This window comes from Phaenicophaeus curvirostris, chromosome 5, assembly GCF_032191515.1.
Source record: "Phaenicophaeus curvirostris isolate KB17595 chromosome 5, BPBGC_Pcur_1.0, whole genome shotgun sequence".
Taxonomy (NCBI): Eukaryota; Metazoa; Chordata; class Aves; order Cuculiformes; family Cuculidae; genus Phaenicophaeus; species Phaenicophaeus curvirostris.
Window position 1 is genome coordinate 36541481 of NC_091396.1, and position 20404 is coordinate 36561884.

The 20404-nt window shown below is 39.4% G+C and overlaps 1 protein-coding gene across 7 annotated transcripts in view; it reads left to right on the forward strand.

Moving 5' to 3' along the window:
* MEIS2 (Meis homeobox 2) overlaps positions 1 to 20404 on the forward strand; it is a 174501-nt gene that overhangs the window by 149853 nt on the left and 4244 nt on the right. For 5 of the 7 annotated variants that reach the window (XM_069858339.1, XM_069858342.1, XM_069858340.1 and 2 more), the window contains one exon: positions 19284 to 19342. In XM_069858339.1, coding sequence (XP_069714440.1) covers positions 19284 to 19342 — 59 coding nt within the window. Of the gene's footprint in view, positions 1 to 19283; positions 19347 to 20404 lie in introns of all 7 variants that reach the window. The other 2 variants (XM_069858341.1, XM_069858338.1) reach the window with 1 other exon arrangement.

Here is a 20404-nt window from a genome sequence, read left to right on the forward strand (position 1 = left end):
ATGATTTTGCATTGTATGTTTACACTATCCAGTTTACAAGCTGTTATTTTAGTAGCTGGTGGGACCTCCATTGGTAGATCATCCCCTACATTTGCTGAAGGATGACAGCGATGATGTATTAGGTCTTTCCTCTTTGTAACTACCATGATACTACTACAATGAGCAAGTATTCACTTCACACTTCTCTTCCTGATAATCTGTTGGTATAGATCTGTGGTTTCCTTTCAATGTCTGGTTCATTAGATGGTATAAATGTGTAGCATTTTTAGCTGTGGTTGAGGAAAGCAGGGAATGTCGAGGTTAAGGTTTATTACAACTGTCATGTTCAAGAGCAGAGAGCTATATACTATTTCTGCTCTGAGCCTCTGCACATAACTCCAGTTGACACCGGAGTTATGCATTAGCCTGAAAGCTGTTTATTGCCCTGTGAGTACTCTCTGTTTCTATGGGTGATCAAGACAGAATATCAATTATTTCAAACTTGAAACTTTCTGTGAAGCTGGGTTAAAGAAACGAATGTGTAGTATTTAGGAATGTAAAACCTGACAGATAATATCTTTGTCCTCAAACCCACATACATACAGTCATTACTTTAAAAATATTCAACAGTGTCATTTATTTTGTAGAGGGCATTATACAGTTGCCCTCTCCTGACACTAGCAATACAAGTGCTTCATTAGGGAATAAACCCCTGAAAGCTTGGTTGCAATTTACTTCTTTACTTCCTGCACACAGTAACAATGATAGTTGAATTGAAAAGCATTTTAAAATTCATAAATATATAAGTAGCCATTATCCAGTGGAAAACATATGTCTGACTATAGGACCTGATTCACTAGTCAGTTACTCCAATTTTCAACTAATGTAACTCCATAGTAATCAATGACGGTGCTGCTGTGCAACTGAAGTAGCATAAGAAAAGCAGAGGGTTTAGTACATGTAAGGGCTATTTTGTTTAAAATTAAGTCCAGCGTTTTCATTGTGTGTTTATTATGGCTACTTTAATCCAAATGCTCAGAAAAACAAGCACTCACAACAACTGGATATTTTAAAATCTATTTGTATTGGGACTGACTGACAAAAAGATGAGAATTTTGCTGCGTACTTCTTTTACAGGGAGAAAAAAAAATATATGCTGTTCGGTATTTCTTCATTTTTGTGGGGCAGAATTTGTTTAAAAACTAACTAAATTTAGCTTCTCAGTAAGTTAATAAGACAGTGATTTCAGCTGGAATTTGTTTTGATGGTTAAGACAAAGCTTTATAGATTAGTTAATAGAAAATGAACAGTAGGATCTTTATATGTTCATACATGTTAACAGCTTAAGACCAGAAGTATATTGTTAGACCTTCAGTTTGAGCTGGTTTTCCTTCAGTTTCATGCAAATCCTCTCTGCACTGAGCAGACTTGAATTTGGCTGAAACCTCTCTTTTTAAAAAAAAAGCATCCCATCTTAATTTTCCTATAAAGTATTGGCTCCTGAAGTGTTAATCATTACATTATGTATTAGTAAAGCAAGCGTGGAAAGCAGAATAAGTCATTCACAATGCTAAGTTTGTATAAAACCAATTCTCTCCGCAGCCCTCCAGCTCTGGGGCAAACCTAGCACCATAGCCCAGGGGATGAACATAAGAGTAACACAAGACTGTGGTGTTATTTGCAACCTTCCAATAGCTAAGCTTTTTGTGGAGGGTCCACTGTGGAATTTCAAAGACAATAAGCAAACTTGCACCAGACAAATAAAGTTGCATTGCTTTACATTTTAGATGTGAAAGATAAAACAGTTACAGTGCCGTTCAATCCTTTATCAAGGTGACACAACCCCCAAAAGCTTTGATGTGTCTATTGCAAACCTCGTGAGGATTTGAGTAGGAAATAAAATCTGATTAGTTTGTTTGACTCGCCTTTCTAACTACATGCATTTAGTAAGGGTTTCTGTACAATTCTCTTCCCCTCTCTTTATTGTGTGGTTTGCTTTGTTTGCTTGAGTTTAAAACTGCCATTACGTGAAAGTGTTGCAAGTATAAATAATTTAGAAGATAACTCTGTGGGGATTCTAATAATATGTCCCTGCTTTTTCTAATAGCAACTCATTACGGTTCTGAGAACTAGTATTCCATAGGAATGCTTCCACAATATCACTGTATCATGCATATTGTGGATGTTGACAATAAAATAATTTTGACACCTACTTAATTAAGTGTATTTTCCTTCTTAGAAGTGTCCCTTTTGTTTATGACTTGCACCACTGCGTTAAATTCTCTAAAAATACCCACAGGCTTCTTGAGTGGACAGACGGATGGACAGACAGATACATCCATTTGGTTTTATCTGTGTTAAGTGTCTAGATGTAGCACCTTTCCCCAATAAGAATCCACAATGATACAATTATCTAACAATTCACAATTGCTTCTAAGGGAAATCTGGAAATCTAATCAGTTAATAGATGTTAATAAAGACAAATAAAGGTAATAAGTGGGTCAAACTTGTAGAGTCCTACCCTGTTCATTGTTGTTTAAGGGGAAAAAACGCTTTTAGTGGGGCTTCTCTTACTTTTATCCCATCATTTTACAAATTGCTTAGCCAACTCTTCTTAGCAAATAGTAATTTTGAGTAGGCCAACACCAAGCTCAGGCTGCATGCACTTGGTAGTTGTGATAGTGTAGCTGTCTTTCCAGGAGTAGGTAAGTCCAGTAGTTGAGTCTCTTTTTTTCCTTTTGTAATATTTCTTTTAGACTCCAGTAAATGAATGCATGCTGCCAGTCTGAACGACTATTGCTTAGAGAAATCAAGCTCTTTATCATGCTAACCTCATCCTGAGCTCTTTTGGAAAGTCATAGGGCAGGCAAGCACTGTTTAAATCAGTCATAAGTAAAAGCCTCCTTGGTGCTCTGCACGTAACAAACAATGAAGATTAAACAACTCTCACACAAATGCATACTATTTCAGTTCTTGGATCTTTGGACTATAGTTATGGAGAAAGATACTGATTATAGTAAAGCTGTGCAAAGCTACCTTTTCTTAAAAAAAATCGACATTGCAGAGCTTTATCAACGTTTTATTCACATCTTCTGTTCCAAAGTGTAGCTGTGTTTGGATGATTCTCAGGGCAAATTATAAAGATATTAAAGGAAGCATAGTCCATTCAAACAAAATGGAACACAGGAACTGGGAGGAAAGTGTATTTATCATTTGAAAATACTGTGAAAAGGATTCACACTAATGACTATAAGAGAGTTAAAATTACTGATGAGATGGAACAAGCCACAGCTGTAGCTTCTGCAGAGATTGCTTGGCTAACAAACTACTACAACAAAGAGAGCATTGTTTAAAAGAAGCTTGTGTTTTAGATAGTATCATGTCATACAGACAGGTTTATAACCTGGCGAACAAAATTGACAGCAAACCCAGAGCAACATTACTCTCTCTGACATTCTTAAATACAAGTCTTACTCCTCTATATTCCTCTAGGACTCCTTGCACATTTATTCCCACTGCCCAAAATCCACGTGCATTTCCTAGTGTTGCTCTTTCTTTCACACCTTCTACGTCTGCCTCTCTTCCTATCTCCATTTTAACAATACATCTTTTTTCCTTCTGCCTTCATCTCATCTCACCTTGACTGTTCTAGTCCCCTTCTCTCAGGATTCTCAGTTCAAATTCTTCAGTGCCCTCCTCACTCCCCTCCATGCCCTGAAATGCACCAAATACTTGTGTTTCCTTCTCACACATACATCAAAATCACCTCCTACTTTAAGCACTTCAGCAACCTTCCACTATCCTTTTCTGGATCAACTTCAAAACTGCCTTTTTTTAAACAATGTCAAAATCTACTTCAACATAGGCGTCTCTTTCATATTCTCCTCTCTAGTTTCTGTCTAATGCTGCCCTTGCTTCTGTTCTGCCACGTCAGTTGAAAAATCCTTCCTCTTTACCATAGCTCCCATCTAAAGAGCCTTTCTGTATCATTGGTTAGCCATATATTTTCTCCTTTGCCTGTACATACCTCTTAATTTCTCTCCATGGAAACTGGTTTGGAACTGAGTTCATGAGCAAGATTAATACTGTATGGCATGCTTAAGCAGTTATTATAGAACTGTGCTATATTGGAAAACCTGAACAAGATCTAGGTAGCACTTGGAATAAATCTGGTAGAAGGATGAAATAGTTGGTTTTGGTGTGGATGAAAAACACATATACAAAAATTTTCACTTATCAATTTTTTTACCTGTACCTAGTACACCTGAAAATGAAGTGTAGGCACCCATCTTAGCCCCACATCTTTGCATCAAGTTTGTCCCAACAATGAGATACTTTCAACTGTGAGATTTTTGTTTCAAATTAGCATGTGGAATTTGACATTATGGTGCTTTAATATTTGTCTTTTTGTAGACCCTAGTTTCTTGGACCAAATGAAGATTGGTCCTCCAGACAGATGATTTGTTTGACTATGAACACATATATCAGGCATCAAAAATTAGGCAAAAATTGGGCCACTCATCTCAGCAGAATTGATTGGTGGTTAAGGGATGTATATATACATGTAATACATCTGGAGTTTTCAACTCAAGATTCTGTCAAAACCCATTTAGAGTGCTAAATTTTTCTTTGGCTATTGATCACTATATTTATTTGTATTTATTTTGCTGACTCACAGAGTTAATGTATTTCCAGAAATGTCTCTGAGAACTCAGGTGAGACACCACAGGCTATGCTGTATTAGGCTAGAATTTACTAGGATTAAAGCAGACGTGGCATTACTGGGGTCTGCTAAGCCTCATGTGATTTATAAAGATATAAAGTATATCTTTTATGATTATGATGATGCTAAAAATTTTGTGGTTGACAATATAGTCACATTGGAAAGACTGAATAGAACAGCTGGGGAAGAATCAAGAAAAGGAAATGGATACAAACTCTCCTTTACTAGTTCATCTGAATGGATGTCTGCTTTTGTTGCTTTTATTATTCTGTTTTAGGTGGATGCAAGTTTGCAAGTTTACAGGTTTACATTTATATAGGCATATTTGATTTCTGGAATAGTTAAGTATTACAGGATCTTCACTATTGAATTAAATATATATATATTTCCAAGGATTGAATGTCACTGATGATTTTAATAATTCATAGTGAAAAACAAATAGTAACTTCCCTCCTTCTAACTACTGATTTATCTTGGGGCATTTTTTTTCTATTTTCATATTTTTTTATTTTACACAATGTTTCTATTGACCTTAAATTTTGTGTTTCTTTCAAAGGTTGGTTAAAGATGTTCTAAAACTTGGTTTGAACTTCTTATGAAAGTATTATTTTTATATTGGCTTATAAACCAACTAAGCCACAACAAAAAAATCTGTGTATCATCTTTTACAAAATATTTCTTCACTAATACATATATATCATTTAAGCTGCATATGAGTGTCAAGCACAAACCCTGAAATCTTTCATTTAAGCTAACCTTTATCTTCAGCCATCTCTGAATTTTCCAGCATCATCACCCAGCTGCTGCCTAGTCCCAAGATGGCTAAAATCTTTTGATTCCCATATACTTGTTTCCATTGGTGAGCCTGCACAAAATTATTTAGAATGGGATATAATTGAGAAACCTGGAAGTGTAAACCTTGCAGTACTGAAAAGTGAAAGAAAGTACTGAAAAGCTATTTCCCTCTCCATGGTTATTTTATATAGGAAGCACCTCCAGTACAGAAGAGCAGGAAAACAAATACATATATGGTGATAAATAGGTGGTAACATGTTCCATAGTGACACACAACTTTCAACACAAAATTGGCCTTGCCTCAGTGTATCTCTCCAGAGGCCAAATCCAGCCAAAGTCCTTGTCATGCATCAGCCATACCAAACTTTACATGAAAGAGGCAAATGGGATAGAGGAAGTGCTATACTCAATGGCTCATTGGCTAAAAAATTCACTTGTTAAATAGGATATATGTTTGCAGATCTTCTCTTCGTCTTGATTTAAATCAGTGTCTTAACTGTTCCAAGTGAGTTGAGTTTCCCAATCAATGGGCTATTGAACATAATGCTCCATCTTTACTCTTTTTCACTATCATGCCTTTCTTGTTCTACTGTGTGCCAGTTCTGCTGTGTATGTAACAACTAGTCAGTAGAACAAAATTAAATAAGAACAAGGTCTTGACTGTATGGTCTCTTGGTTAAAGCTCCAACTTCTGATGTATGAGAGTTAAATGCTGGTTAATTATGACTGTATAATTACTTACTTCAGGTGGAACATCGTCAGTATGAAAACTGAAAGACCTTTGTTCACTGTACTGAATAGCTGCATGATTTAGATATTCTTTTAGGATGTGACGAACCCATGCTCAAGTCTTTGTTCCAAATCAAGCAGGATAAGGAAGCAAAACTTGATCTCCTTCTTTCCAGATAAATAGTTAAATAATTATGGTGTCAGCTATAAAGGAAAGAGATCTTTATCTGTGTTGTTATAAGAAAGAATAGACCTGTCCTAAGATGCCTGTCTCATGAAAAGGATTCATAGGAATCCTGACTGGACATAAGTGCCTTTCTCTAACTCAGAGATAAAAGCATAGTTAGAGCAGAAAGTAACTCACTGTTAGGATATACATATATACATCAGCAAAAATTATGGCAGGATGTTAAAGGTAAAAATCTACACACCTAAAGAATTTAGGCACTATCAGTGTTAAGTGAGGCCTTTTTTTTTTATTAAGAGAAAAAAAAGTAGTTAGGTATCTAAGTCCATCTTCTGGTGATTCCTGGAACATCTAACCAGATACAGGGATTTCCTTGGGAGCAGATCACCAACAGTTTAGGCACTAGTGTCAACCCTTTGTTAATACTGCCTCCTAACTTGGAATTTTATTGACTATTACAGTTAGCTTTACAGGGCCTGTGATGATTTTGATAATAGCACTTGGTCATTTTGAAAATTTTCTTCATATATCTGAGTACTTTACTAGACCAGGCTGAAGGGATCAGCATCGTTGGATGTGGCCCTGCAACTACCAGTTTGTGGGCTCAAATGCAGGTTTATACACATAATCTTAGATGCCTTCAACCCTACGCAGTGCATGAACAATTAGTGAAATTCTCTTGAAAATTAAGCCTCAACACCCTACCACTCAGAACAGTCAGAATTAATATTGAAATCCATCAGCAACCAGTTATTAAAATTATGTAAGATCACACACAGAGTTTCCAAACTGCTCTCATAAAGAAAGGTAAATATTAGATGGGTTGTATAGATTGGGCTTCATTTCACAACAGATATCTCAATTGTATGCAAAATATGGGGTAGTGGAACACACTATGGAACTGGCCAGTTTTCATTAAAGAAATACGTGCTCAGTTTCATTTCTTTTTGTGGTATGATTTAATTTTCAGATGAGATATTTCAGCAGCAGTGACTACATTAAGAAAAACTTCTTCAGCTACCTATACCTTAACGAAAGAAGGAAAAATACATTAATAGCTCCCTCTTTAGCTGGGGGAGCCAACAACAACTGAAATGTGGTGCATTTGAGCACAGGCTCCTCCAATGCTGTGTTATGTCCACAAGCCAGCTGGGTACTGAAATCAGGGAACCCAGCCTTTCAAATGCTTCAGAATGCACAAAACCTTCCTGATTTCAGTCCTTAGCTTCTTCAGAAGAGTGGAAACAGCAGAACAAAAATAAATGGTGTAACATTCACATATACATTCTCAGTCATAGCATATCTGGCCATCTAGGACCCCTGCGGAGCACCAGCAAGCTTTATCGCTGACTTGCCAGCTGTACTTTGCAATTATCTCTGGTGAGCCAGTAAGGTAGGCTGGGGAGCAAAAGCTGAGCCCTGAGGGAGATGAAGCACTGGTCAGAAAGTATAGGACTCTGGGATGTGGAGTGATAGGCTGAGGAAATGGCTTCACTGAGGTTTTTTAATTTTTCCATTCCATGATTCCAAACCAGTTTTGGCTTACAGAAACTAAGACACTAGGGTACATGAAACACATCCATATACAAACAAACTCTCAAAAATGTTCTTTAGAGCATTTCTCCCTGATTCCTGCACGATACAGAGAATACAAAATGGGATGAGAGAGAGAAAAAGTTTCACCAGTTATGACTCTGGGAAGTTCCGTATAATTACCTCTTTATTTTACGCTTCATTTTAATATAACTTTGCTTCATTTTAACATAAATTCCCACACTTGCACTGCTAATAACTTCAGTCACTGTAGAGCTTCCATAACGTGGCGGGCTGCAGCCTCATGGTGTCTGTGGTGTTGACACATCTTTAGCTACAAAGCCACTGGACCCTCTGGTTTTATAAGTTCTTGCCACCGGTAATGGAATAAATATAGGGAAAAAATGAACATGATTTTGCATCTACAGAGAGAAAGAAAATTAACATAAGCAGACAGTGCAAAGAGCAAAACACAGCGGATAACAGCATGTAGGTATGACTTACTGAGAGGTGATTAGGTGTATCTGGATAAAAGCTATAACATGGGAGAAGGGGGGGGTGTATTTATACATAGTGTATTATTTATGCCCATTACTTCTAATTGCCTAACTAGTTCTCTTTCCTCTCACGTATACTTTAGTACCCACCAACCAGAGAAAGATATCTGCAGCTAAATATCTGCCAATTATTATGGACTTTTGCTTAATATTCTATTGTTCCACTGACAGCACAGTTTTTAATATATCATTTTATACTATCCTGTACATCATCATTTTCCTACCTCCCTTAGGGCCCTGACTGTAATAGTTCTTATTTATTTCCACAAGCTAACATATATGCAAAGATCTTGTAGTCATGATGTCGCCCCCACCACCCTCACCTCTTCCCATCTTTGTGTTTGTAATCCTTTTTGTCTGGTTTTAAAGCTACAGTATAAAGAAGTGTGAACACAGCCTGTGCATAGACACATACCAGGGTCAAATTCACAGCTTGCTGTGTGGTTCCCTTCCCCATCCGTAAACACACAAGACACTCATCTCCCGCTCGGCAGTGTTATACTGCAGCTTTTTCTTGTGGCCTGTAGATTTCTTTTTTTGAGCTAATAAACTTAAAAACAGATCAGAAAACATATAAAGGAAAACTCCCTCTCTATCCAATGGTTGAGGCAGGAGTTTAATAGCCCATGTAGTGACTGATCACCTCACAGAATCTGCTCAGCATCTTCTGAGTCTAAAAGAACAGAACAGAGCATTGACTCTGGGCTGCTAGTGCTGCAGTCTGGTTAGTTGCATCAAATGCTATTTCCTACTGAGTACTTGTTTTGCAAAATGGTTTGAGGGTTTTTTTTGAGGATAATCTGTAACAGTGTAAGCTGGAGGTATCTGCAGCTGCATCGCTGTCTCTGAAACAGTAGGCATCTTTAGGATCGGTAGTTCTCAAACTTTCAGCAATGTGTTTCTATAAATGTATTTTGGCTGTGTTTTTTTTTTAAGTGGGTTCTTCAATCCAATTTCCTGAGGTCTACTGGTTGACAGGTAGAAAAATACATATTTTTTTTCCTTCAGATTTTAATAACAATGAAAAAGTGTACAAGCTTCATGGTCAAGACAGGACAGTAGGTAAAAATAAAAGTTATCTTAAGGCAAAATTTACTGTCAGGGAAAATGGAACATTCCTTCTGAACTCACGAACTGGTAGTGCATGTGCAGGTTGGTTGTAGAAGGTTGCTACAATAAGGCTTCTTTCATACAGGTGTGTTTATGCCCCAGGCTTGCTGGCCACAGTCCATTCCATTTACAGAAGCTGAATTAAACAATAACTACCGCATTGCAAAAAGAAGAAAAAAAAAAAAAGGTGAGCGTCAAAGGAGATGCCTGAGAGCTTTGTTAGGGCCAAGAAAAACCCTGTTGCAGTTGTCAGAGCTTGTTGATGTTGCAGAGAACGGCACTTTTTTTTTTTTCTGCTGGATTTTGTGGTTCTGCCTTAGGAAAGAAAGTAAAATACAACGGAAGAACAAAGTCCTACTCTATAAATCAGCAGCTGCTCCTTGCCAGATCAAAGGAGTGACATTTTTGCTCCTGGACTACTTGTCCACTTTAGGTGCTTGACAGACAGCTAACAGCTGGCCTGTTACATAGTATAGGAGAGTTGGGCTACATCTTCTTCAGAGCAGATGACAAGCTAATCAGAGACATCCATAGCACAGGACATGTGAGTGCACCTTGATCTCTTCAAACATACCCAATACGTAATTGCTAAACACCTTTATGCATTTTTGGCAAGTTGCTTCTTAGGTAGTTTCCACTGAAAAGTAAGAAGGAGAATTAATGCCTTAATCTAACTTGATCAGGAAAGTTAAACAAACGTTAAATTTGTTGACAACTCTCCTTTTTGGATCAGTTTAGAATTGGCCAAAAAATTTACTATGAAACAATTAAAAAGTTCTGTAAAATACTTCAATGTGATTTTATTCAAAAACTACACTTTTTTTAAAAAAATAAAGTTACCTAAAATGAGGACCCCCAACTCCTACGTAAGGAGCTAGATAAGCCGACTGTGTTTTCAAGACTGCTGGATCCTCATCAGTTTTAAAAATCTTTTCCTGTGAGCTTAAGTTGATAAATTAATACATCTTTAGATGCACGAGCTACTTAAGATTTTATAGGAGATCTGTTATCCACCTTTAGCATGGATGTCTAAGTCCTAGCAAATCAAAGTGCATGGTGAATTAGCTGAAATTGTATTTAGCATGTCCACAAGACGTATGTGTACAAACCTGGAATTTTAATGTCAGTAGTAAAAGTTTCAAAGTGATTCAGTTTCTAGTTGATTCCCATCTGCAATAAATCATGTACAGGATGAGGTTATACGCTAGAGCTTATGTCTATTGACTTTGCATTTTATCTGTAAGGTATGAATAGCTAAGGAAGTACGTCTGTTTGTCTCCTCCCTTCCTTTCAAGTGTCTTTAAAAGATCAGTTTTACGGCGCATGATAAATAACCCGATGGCGCTCGGCAAAGAGCAAGAGCCGTCGCCGGCGAGCGCCGGGTGGCTTCAGGTGCGACCTGCGAGGCTCTTATCGCCCACCAGAAACCCAGGGGGAGTAAGGGATGACGCTTTGGCAGCTAAGCTGAGGTTTCCCGTGAGGAAGCCCGACGGGCCTCCTCGCCCTCCGGGGCGGGTGTCGGGGCGCTGCCCGGGCCTCGCGGCCCCGGCGCGGAACTCTGGCCCCACCTGATGGCGCGGGGCTGCACGGCGGGGAGCCCTCACCTGGGGCGGGGCCGCGGAATCACCGAGCCGCCGCGTTGGGAAGGACCTCGGAGATCATCGAGCCCAAGCGCACCTGTCCACTACCCAACCGCGGCCCCAAGAGCTTCATCTGCTCGGCTGTTAAACCCCTCCCAGGACGGGGACCCAGTCCCTGCCCTGGGCAGCCTCTGCCCGTCCCTGAGAACGCTTTCAGTGCAGAAATTTTTCCTGATGTCTGATCTGAACCTGCCCTGGTGCAGCCTGAGGACGTTCCCTCTCGTCCATATCCATGTGTTGGGGTTGTTCAGCCTGGAAGAAGAGAAGGCTCCAAGAAGACCTTATAGCGACCTTCCAGTACCTGAAGGGGGTACAAGAAAACTGGGGAGGGATGTTCACAAAGGCTTGTAGTGATAGGATGAGGAGCAGTGGGTATAAACTGCAGAGGGGCAGATTTACACTAGACATAAGGAAAAAATTCTTCACTATAGGAGCGGTGAGGCACTGGCATAGGCTGCCCCGAGAAGCTGTGGCTGCCCCATCCCTGGAGGTGTTCAAAACCAGGTTGGACGGGGCCTTGGACAACCTGATCTGTGGTAGGTGTCCCTGCCCATGGCAGCGGACTGGAACCAGGTGATCTTTGAGGTCCCTTCCAACCCAAACTACTTTACGATTCTGTTCTATGATTCTGTTCAATGATTCTATTCTATGATTCTATTCTATGATTCTATCACTTGGGAGAAGAGACCAGCACCCACCTCTCTACAACCTCCTTTCGGATGGCTGCAGACAGGGCAGCTGGGTGGCCATGGGGCCTCCAGGTTTGTGGGGAACACCAGGGAGCCTCGGCTGCAACTGGGGCCTCTTGGATATCCTCCTTCATTGTAGGGAGAGGGCCCTGCACACAAGCCCCTGTCCCAGGAGCAGAGCAGAGCAGGTTGGCTTCCCCAGGTTTGCACTGCAGTGCAGATGCTCTCTGTGACAGGCACCAGCTATAGCCAAATCACTTCCCCTGCGCTCCCAAGAAGTAACCTGGTAACCAGGAGTTACGTGTTTAATGAGACAGACTTTCTCTGAGGTGAATAGTTGCCTGCCTTGCCAATTCTTATGATTTTATCACAAGACTCAAGTTATTTCATGTTAACTCAAGGTCCCAGCTCCAGGAGACAATGGTTACATGAGAATATTTTCAATTAAGTTTCTAGATTTTGTGGCTGGGAAGAGCAGTTTAAAAATGTGGCATAATGTCTGAAAGGCTTGCAAAGTAAACACAAGAGGAGTGGTGTTTAAATTTCTGATTTTTTTTTAGGACATTCACAGTTAAGAGGCAGGCAAGTTCATGATTTCCAAAAACTGGCAGCTCTGAGTGGTATAACGTATTTTTAGGAGCTCCAACACGAACATACAAGATGTGGCAGAGGTCTTCGGGACGGTTAGAGCCTGCCTCAGTCTGCCTCAGGCACGCAGCTTAGTTGTTCTCTGTCATCTTCTGGAGCTTTCTCTCCACTAAACACAGATGCTGAGTTAGGTCCTCTGAATCACACCTTTGACAGATGTGAGATGTCTAAATTGGCCTAAGAAAATCAGTTTAAATGGTCCACAACCTCCCTTCTCTAACAAGCCTGTCCAAACCTACGTGAAGTTTTTTTGTCAGGGAATGAACCTACCTGTCCCTCCCCCTTCCTCTCAAAACAGATCATGTAAGTGACTCCATTTTTCATAATTCATTACTTAGGGAAGCCTTGTTTAGATGGCTCATTTCCAGGTGACTAACTCAGCTTTTTTAATTTCTTATAAGGAATGCTGCAAATAAAAATTGGTAACCAGGTGTGGCATAGATTCAGTGAAGCATAAACAAGGGCTTTTTCAACTATTTTTGTACACACACGTACAGAAGGATGCCTAAACCTAATTCTGTCAGTGTAGAATAAATATTGGAGGGAGAAGTTAAATAAACTAATATAACTAGATTTTACTTGCTCAGATAAAAGTTTGTGTGATAGACAAAGACTGCTGTGAAGGCGGCATGGGGGGTATATATTGATAAAAGCATTTCTGCAAATTAGTCTTTTCTAACACATTCTTTCAGACTGCATTTTCTAATAATAAGTCATTTTCTAGGTTACTTTCAAAAACATTTTTTATGGCTAAGATATAATGTTTTATTAGTTATTTTCCCTTTTGAATTAGGGCATTCTTGGGCAACAAGGGATCAGTGCAGTACATAATCTTGAGCTAAACAATGATCTGTTCATAATCCAAATACTGAAATACTGAATTTAGGCAAAGATTTATTTTCCTATCTGCGGTGAAAAAAAATTGATCGTTTTTTAGAATGCATTCTTAAGCTCTTGCTCAGCAAAACATTGAAGCAAGTGTTTAAACTTCATTTATTTATCAAGCTCGGCTCCCATTTAGCTAGATTTAACAGAAGAGCCATGCTTCTCGTCTACATTTGGCAGGTTTTTGAAAAATCTTACTAACATGTCCTTCTGGGTACCTAAAAATTTAGAGAATGACGCTTTATATTCAGATGACAGAAAATAAACAGTTTTAACCCTAAATTATTGTTGTTATTGCTGTTTCTTTTATTTTTATTGTTTCTATGACTAAGTCTGTGACAATGTTCATTCAGTATGTGGGGTTTTTTTAAGCAAAAGAGCATAAATGTCTTCTTGGACTAAAATCTGAATTGAGGCAAAACTTTCCTTATCATTAATCCTTTTAGAGAACTGACTGTGAATTCTCGGCACAAATTTGTTTATTTCTCTGTGCTTCACATAAAGAATCAAGAACTCTTTTATGCTAGTTTGACTGGTTTGTTAAATAAATAATATTTTAGCACCTTATTTTTTGGGGTAGATATTTTATGTGGAAATCCAGACTGAAAACTGATACTTAAAAGTTTTGAGTTGTACATGTCTCACAAAAGTGACTGGAGTTAAACACCGTTCTCTATTTAAGTTCAGATTGGCCCCCAAGTTGGGGATGAATTGTAGTTTCCTAAGCTTTCATGCAATACATCCTCCTGAAACAAGACCTGTTGTGACCCTATGTACTTAAAGAAAATTTTCCAAGATAGCCGTAGAGTAAAGCTGGAGATGTTTCTAATTCTGATTACCAATCAGTAAAGCCACGTCAGTTCATGTCAAGGACTACTCTTTCTCAGATTCAGTTATGGAGTGGTCACAGTACTTTGAAATGCAATGTACAGCATGCATAAAAAAGATAGTGCAAACAACAACAACAAAATTATTTTTGAATGTGCCAGACTTGAGCAAGCAGACTGAGATCTCTAGTTGCTGTTTATTCTCTTTTGCACATTGCAGAAATATCTCTGTGATTTTATCTGAACATTACTTATTATAAATGTAAAACATATTATGTAAATGTAAGTTTAGCGTCATTTGATATGACTTGAGATAAAATATGATAAATATATAAAGAAGATTAATTACAGAACTTCCCTTAAAATACAGAATACATATTTATTTTGGACAAAGAAAACCAAGGCTCTATTTGAAGAGATGCAATTAAATGCATATATTTAGATTATATTGTCATGCTAATTAGGAATGGTAAGAACCAATTAGGACTAAGACTACCAAATCACCAGACTACATTGCATATTCACTAGTATACCTTTACTGCTCTACTGTTTTTAGCTGGTTCTTTTTGAAAGTCCAGGTTGTTGTGCATTTTGAGCCAAATCTTGTTGTGCTTTTATAAATTGTCCCAAAAAAGTCACCAGAACCACTTATGTGAGAAAGACAGATTCTGGCTATAGGAAATACATGTAGCTGTTTTACATAACAATTAAAGAAAAATACAAGATGCAAAACCTGTTTGGTTCAAATGGCTATGGTTTGAATAGGAACCGTTGGACTCGATGATCCGGTGGGTCTCTTCCAACCTGGTTATTCTGTGATTCTGTGAATAAGCGAGGTCAGTAATCTTTCTTTGCAAAAATGCTGAAAGTAAGATTTTCATTAAACATACTATGTCAATGACATGTATATTTCAACATTGCACACCTCATTTATCATTCTGGAATGAGGACCAAGTACCATATGAATGTAGAGTTTGTGGAGGTATCGCCTCACGGCCCTACAGTCTGATGACCCCTCTTTATCTACACAGCAGGTAAGGCACAAACAGTGGCAATGTGAGCTCTCTTTGCAGTCCCCTGCCAGTGCGCCTGACTGCTAAGCTGGGGAACAAAGGAAAGATAGCATATGGATAGCAGATTGTAGGAGCTCTGAAAGAGGACTGAGGAAATCTATGTTGGGCGTGTGGCTCTGCCAAAGATCTCTTGTATGACTTTGGCCTTGTCACTTAATCTCCTTCTGTCTCCCTTCCCCTTTGCAAACAGGGAGAAGGCGTCTCTCCTCTCCCCCAGGCTTTGCTTGGAAATCTGTTCAGACCCTGAGTTCTCTTGGACGGTGTGCTTGTGCAGCGTAGGGTGGAGTAAGACAGAGCTTCATTGGGTCCTCTAACTGCTACTATCTTCCAAATAATAGGAATTACTATTAGCAGAAGAATAACAAAGAAATACATGTCTTGTTGATAGATTTTACTCATCTTTTCAGGCCATTCAATCTTTGGCCTCTGGGTGAAGGGTATGAACGAGGCAGGCAATTAGTGTCAGGAACAGGGCTGTGAATTCTTCTTTTATAAGCTTCCAAATAATGCTGGAAATAGTGGCATTGGTGTTCTCTTTTTTCACCTGTCTTTTAATGGCTTTTGAAGACATTTGTGCCAAAATAACATCACAGTGTTTCTGCGATGCAGGAATCGAAGTGCTGTGCAAAAGGCTGTGTTTTGCTTTACTTTGGCCCTGAAGATGGCTCCCCGAGGGATTAAAAAAAAGCCCTCAAAAAATGTAAACACTAGGGCAGGGACTATGGTTTCTACGTCTCTGTTAGGCACTGTGCATATTTATGGGACAGTATAAAGAATAAATAATCCACAAACACAGCATTCTGTGCCCTTGTCTACCAATTGTGCTGATGTGTTAAGTGATGTAAGTACTGCTAATGAAGCTAGGATCTGATTTTTAGCTTCATCTGTAATGTATGTCTGTTTTGCATCTGTCATTTTGCAAATATAAATAATTTCATATGTAATTTTTCAGACATACCCATTGGTGGCTATAACTGATGCCGTTTATGGACAGGATTTTTCAGAGGAGACGTAGAATGGAATTTCAAAATTATCTGGATGCCTGAAGCCTCCGTGCTCCTATATCTTTTTAAGTATATGACAATGTGTCTTCTCTTCAGACAAAATGTTGCTGTCTAGAGGACATCATTTGCACCTGCAGTTATGCACAAGTGCAAAAGCAAAATAGAGAAATGATGAAATCAGAAAAGAAACTCAAGTACTATTTTTTGCAAGATTTAGTGGACAGATGTGAACACTTTTATGGTTATTCTTTTTCTGTATGGAAACAAAGATTGGGGGACTCACTATTAGGGCTTTAACTCTCATTTCCAAAATGACTAGTGAATTGGGTCCATGCAGAGTTCGCACTGAAAGGCTGGCTTTATTCACATCAGTGGAATAAAATAAAATGAAGCAATTTTGGGAGGGAATGACTGGGCAAGACTGGGTTTTCAGCACAATCCCAAATGGCTTGCTTTCTGTTGTCTGTGGAATTGGTAAGACTGGAGTGGAGTATCCCAATCTGTGTGCTCATGGAGGTAAAGCAGTTGTCACCTGAAACCATTCAGGACTTAGAATTTTCTTAATGCTCTGCCTTGTTGTGCGAGTCCATTGAAAAAACACTTCAGAGGGCACCCATTTCTTACTAATGTAAACTTTCTGAGGAGTATCCAAAGATATGACCTCTGGGTGAACCTTTAACCTTCCCCTTAATTATTTGTTTGAAGACAGTGTCGAGTTCTCCTGCTGAGAGCCAAGGCCCATAATGCTTCGCAGCCCTGTGAGCCGGGGTGTGTGTGCAGGGAAATGGAGAGGGACATAAATAAGGGGACCACCAGATGTAAATAATAAAAGTGGTTGGGGTTTAAATAAAAAACGAAAAAGCAATTTGGTTTTCCTGAAGAGTGGCCTGATTGAAGAAAAGGGGTTAGTAAGACAGAAAGTGTGTGCGGAGGTGGAAGGGGGTGGGGGGGGCTGTTGTCTGTGATTTTTTACAGGCCTAAATAAGCATTCATTCCATTCTTTAAAACCTTGCCGTCTGTATACACCATTAGAAGCTCATAGGAGAAGAGAAAACAGTCTTATCAGGCTTTCCTGTTAATCTCTATTGGTCTTAACTTTAGCTGATAAAAGGCATGCTGGATGGAGGAGGTTCAGGTCAGGCTCCATTTGGTCAGCCCGGCAACATTACTGGAAAGTCGCTTCAGCAAATTAAGTCCTATCAGGGACCTTTGTCTTTGAGGACAGAAACATGCCTTGAAATCATAGCACCGGGGTAGGAGATGCCTTTGCTGTGCCGCAGTCAGAAGGGAATAAACAAGTACATTGACTGTGTCTGAGTTTTTATTTTAATACCTGAAGTCATGACTAATTCTGCGGCAGGATGACATTTCTGACAACTGAATTATACTTTTACTAAAGAATAAAGAATGTCTTTTGGATGTAAACAGAGAGATGCAAAAGAGCCCTTTAGTGTTACTTGTAGCATTTATGCATCTGTCTAATGAAATTTCCACGACTGTGATTACAGAAGATGCAATCGGAGGTGTGCCACTGTCTTTTATTATCTGCAGAGGAATTTAACTGGGGAGTGGGAGGGAAGCACAACAAAAGACCTTGTGGAGTTGATGCTATATAAAGTCTAGCAATTTACTAAATGAGCAGATGAACTTAGTTTTCAGTTAACTGACTGAAAGACTTTGCTAGGCTTTGGATTGGGCCCAATGGCAATTATTGGAGGCTGTTTTGGATGATAGGCATGTTAGTATTTCTGAAGAGGATTAAACACTAGTATTCGACTTCATTAGCACTCCTTAAGGGTCACCAGCCGAAAGCCTGAGCTGTGAAATAGCACACAAAACCTGCGTAAAGGCTCCAAAGTGTTCTCTGACACAAAGAGGGGGGACAAAAACAAGCGTGGCTTCTGGGTGATAGAAAATTGCCCTGTTTTGAAAGAAATTCTGTGAATAGGCAAGTTTTAAAAATTATTTTAGGAAAATTAATTTGGCTTAGCTTGTGCCAACGTGGATGGCTGCACATTAAGCTAATAAGAAATATGCAAGCACTTATTTTTGGATTACCAGCAAAATTAAATCCAGGCACTGCATCCAACTAACTGCCTCTGCCAGCGCTCAAAAGCCTCAGCAAGTGCCCTGGCTTGAGAGGGAGGGAGGGGAAAAAAAAAAACAACCTAAAAAGTTATTTTGGGGCTAATATTAACCACATGTACCTGCGACTGGGGGTTTCTAACGAGTTGAAAGGTGGCTGAGGTCCGGGCGGGCGGTGGCCTTGCACGGGGTGTCCCCGCTCGTTCGGCCGCAGAGGTGGCCCCCAGCTGGCACTGACCTCCGAACGACCCCCGCCTTTACAGGCCCCAACTGCAGGAGTTGCAGAAGAGCAGAAGTCTTTCTGGGCCGGCACTTATTGCTGCTGTGCTGGTGATAAAACTTCAGACAGCCTAATTGATGGCTTTGCTGACCTAACGATACCTTGTGAAAGCATGGAGCAGCAAAGCCTGGTCCTCATTTATGACCAGCTGCAGGAGTAGCTGGATGCCTAGAATGGAAAGGGGGGGGGGGTGGGGGAAGGCTCCCAGCCTGTGAACTTTTACCAGGTTCGAAGCCAGTAGAAGAAGTCAAAGAAACAATTGTCTTTTAACACAAGTTTTCGGTCGCATTTACTTGTTCAAAGCCTTCTGGCAAATCCAGCCTTAAGCTGGCTAGTAAGATAAGCGCGTTACCGCTTACAATTTCTGAGCGCTTAGAAGGCAATCCTTTAAAGTGAAATTATACTTTGTTAAAAAAGCAAAGCAAAGCACAACACGTTGCTGCACCATGCTAAAATCCTGTCAGTTTTAAAGCAGAGGTGTTCTCAAAACACAGCAGCAAGCTGATGAAAGGACTTCTATTCTTTGTATTCTGTTGCAGGTTTATTAATGCCAGAAGAAGAATAGTACAGCCTATGATTGACCAGTCAAATCGAGCAGGCAAGTTCCAAGTAGTATCTGTATTCAAGTCCCACAGGCGCAAATCCTCATCAAGTTATTCTTCAGGAGTCCCATCACCTGGTAAATAAATGCTCAAACCAGGCATTCTGGGAGATTTTTTTTTTCTTATGTCCCCAGAATTCCGCTGTAGGAAGCAACTTCACTAATTGGTGCTAATTGGAGATTTCCCACCCTGACTCTACTGAAACTGCTTTTTATTTTCTCTCTGAATTGGTAATTGGGTACAAGTAGTAGTGCCACAAGCAGTTTGTTTGACTGTGAGCTCTTGAATTACTCACTGCTTGTCTGCACCCAATCAGCAGGACAATCTCATTTTCTTGCTACCCACAACTCCTTGGTGTATGCATTGCTTTCACTTCTGGAAGGCGAGCTGTAAAACTCATTGTATCCATTCATTTGCTTTGACTATTCACAATATGCTACTAATGCAACACGGTACCATACTGCCAGAAAATATTAAAAGATTATTACTTTTGTTTAAGAGTGCACTAGATATGTTCCCAGTAAAACATATGATTTTTACAACAATACCTTTTCTACATTTCTATTAAAGCACTCAGAATACGTAACTCTTTACACAACAACTGGTGCCGTGTTAATCATTCTACTTTGTAATATGCATTTCTCCAGCATACTAGGGAGTTGTGGTTTCCTGCCATGAGGTTATGGGATAAAACTGTTCTCCATGTGGTGATGACTGTTGTCACTAACAAGGGCTTTAACTTGATGGTGATTTCGCCTGCTGCTCCACTTTAAAGGTTTTCGAAAAGGTTATTAATCCTTTGGGAAACTCTTCCCTTGTAGCATTAAATTTCTTTTTCATTAACAGGTGAAAAAGAGGGGAAAACACTAACTGAACTAACCATGGCAAAACATTAAACCAAATACAAAGTGTATGTGTAAATAGGAAAATTCATGTCCAGAATTTCCCTACTCATTCTAGAGTAGGTGAGAGTGGTTGTATACATTTTATCAAGTTTCACCATAAATACCCTATATCACAGATGTCAGATTTGCAACTTCGTGTAATTAGAGAGAAAC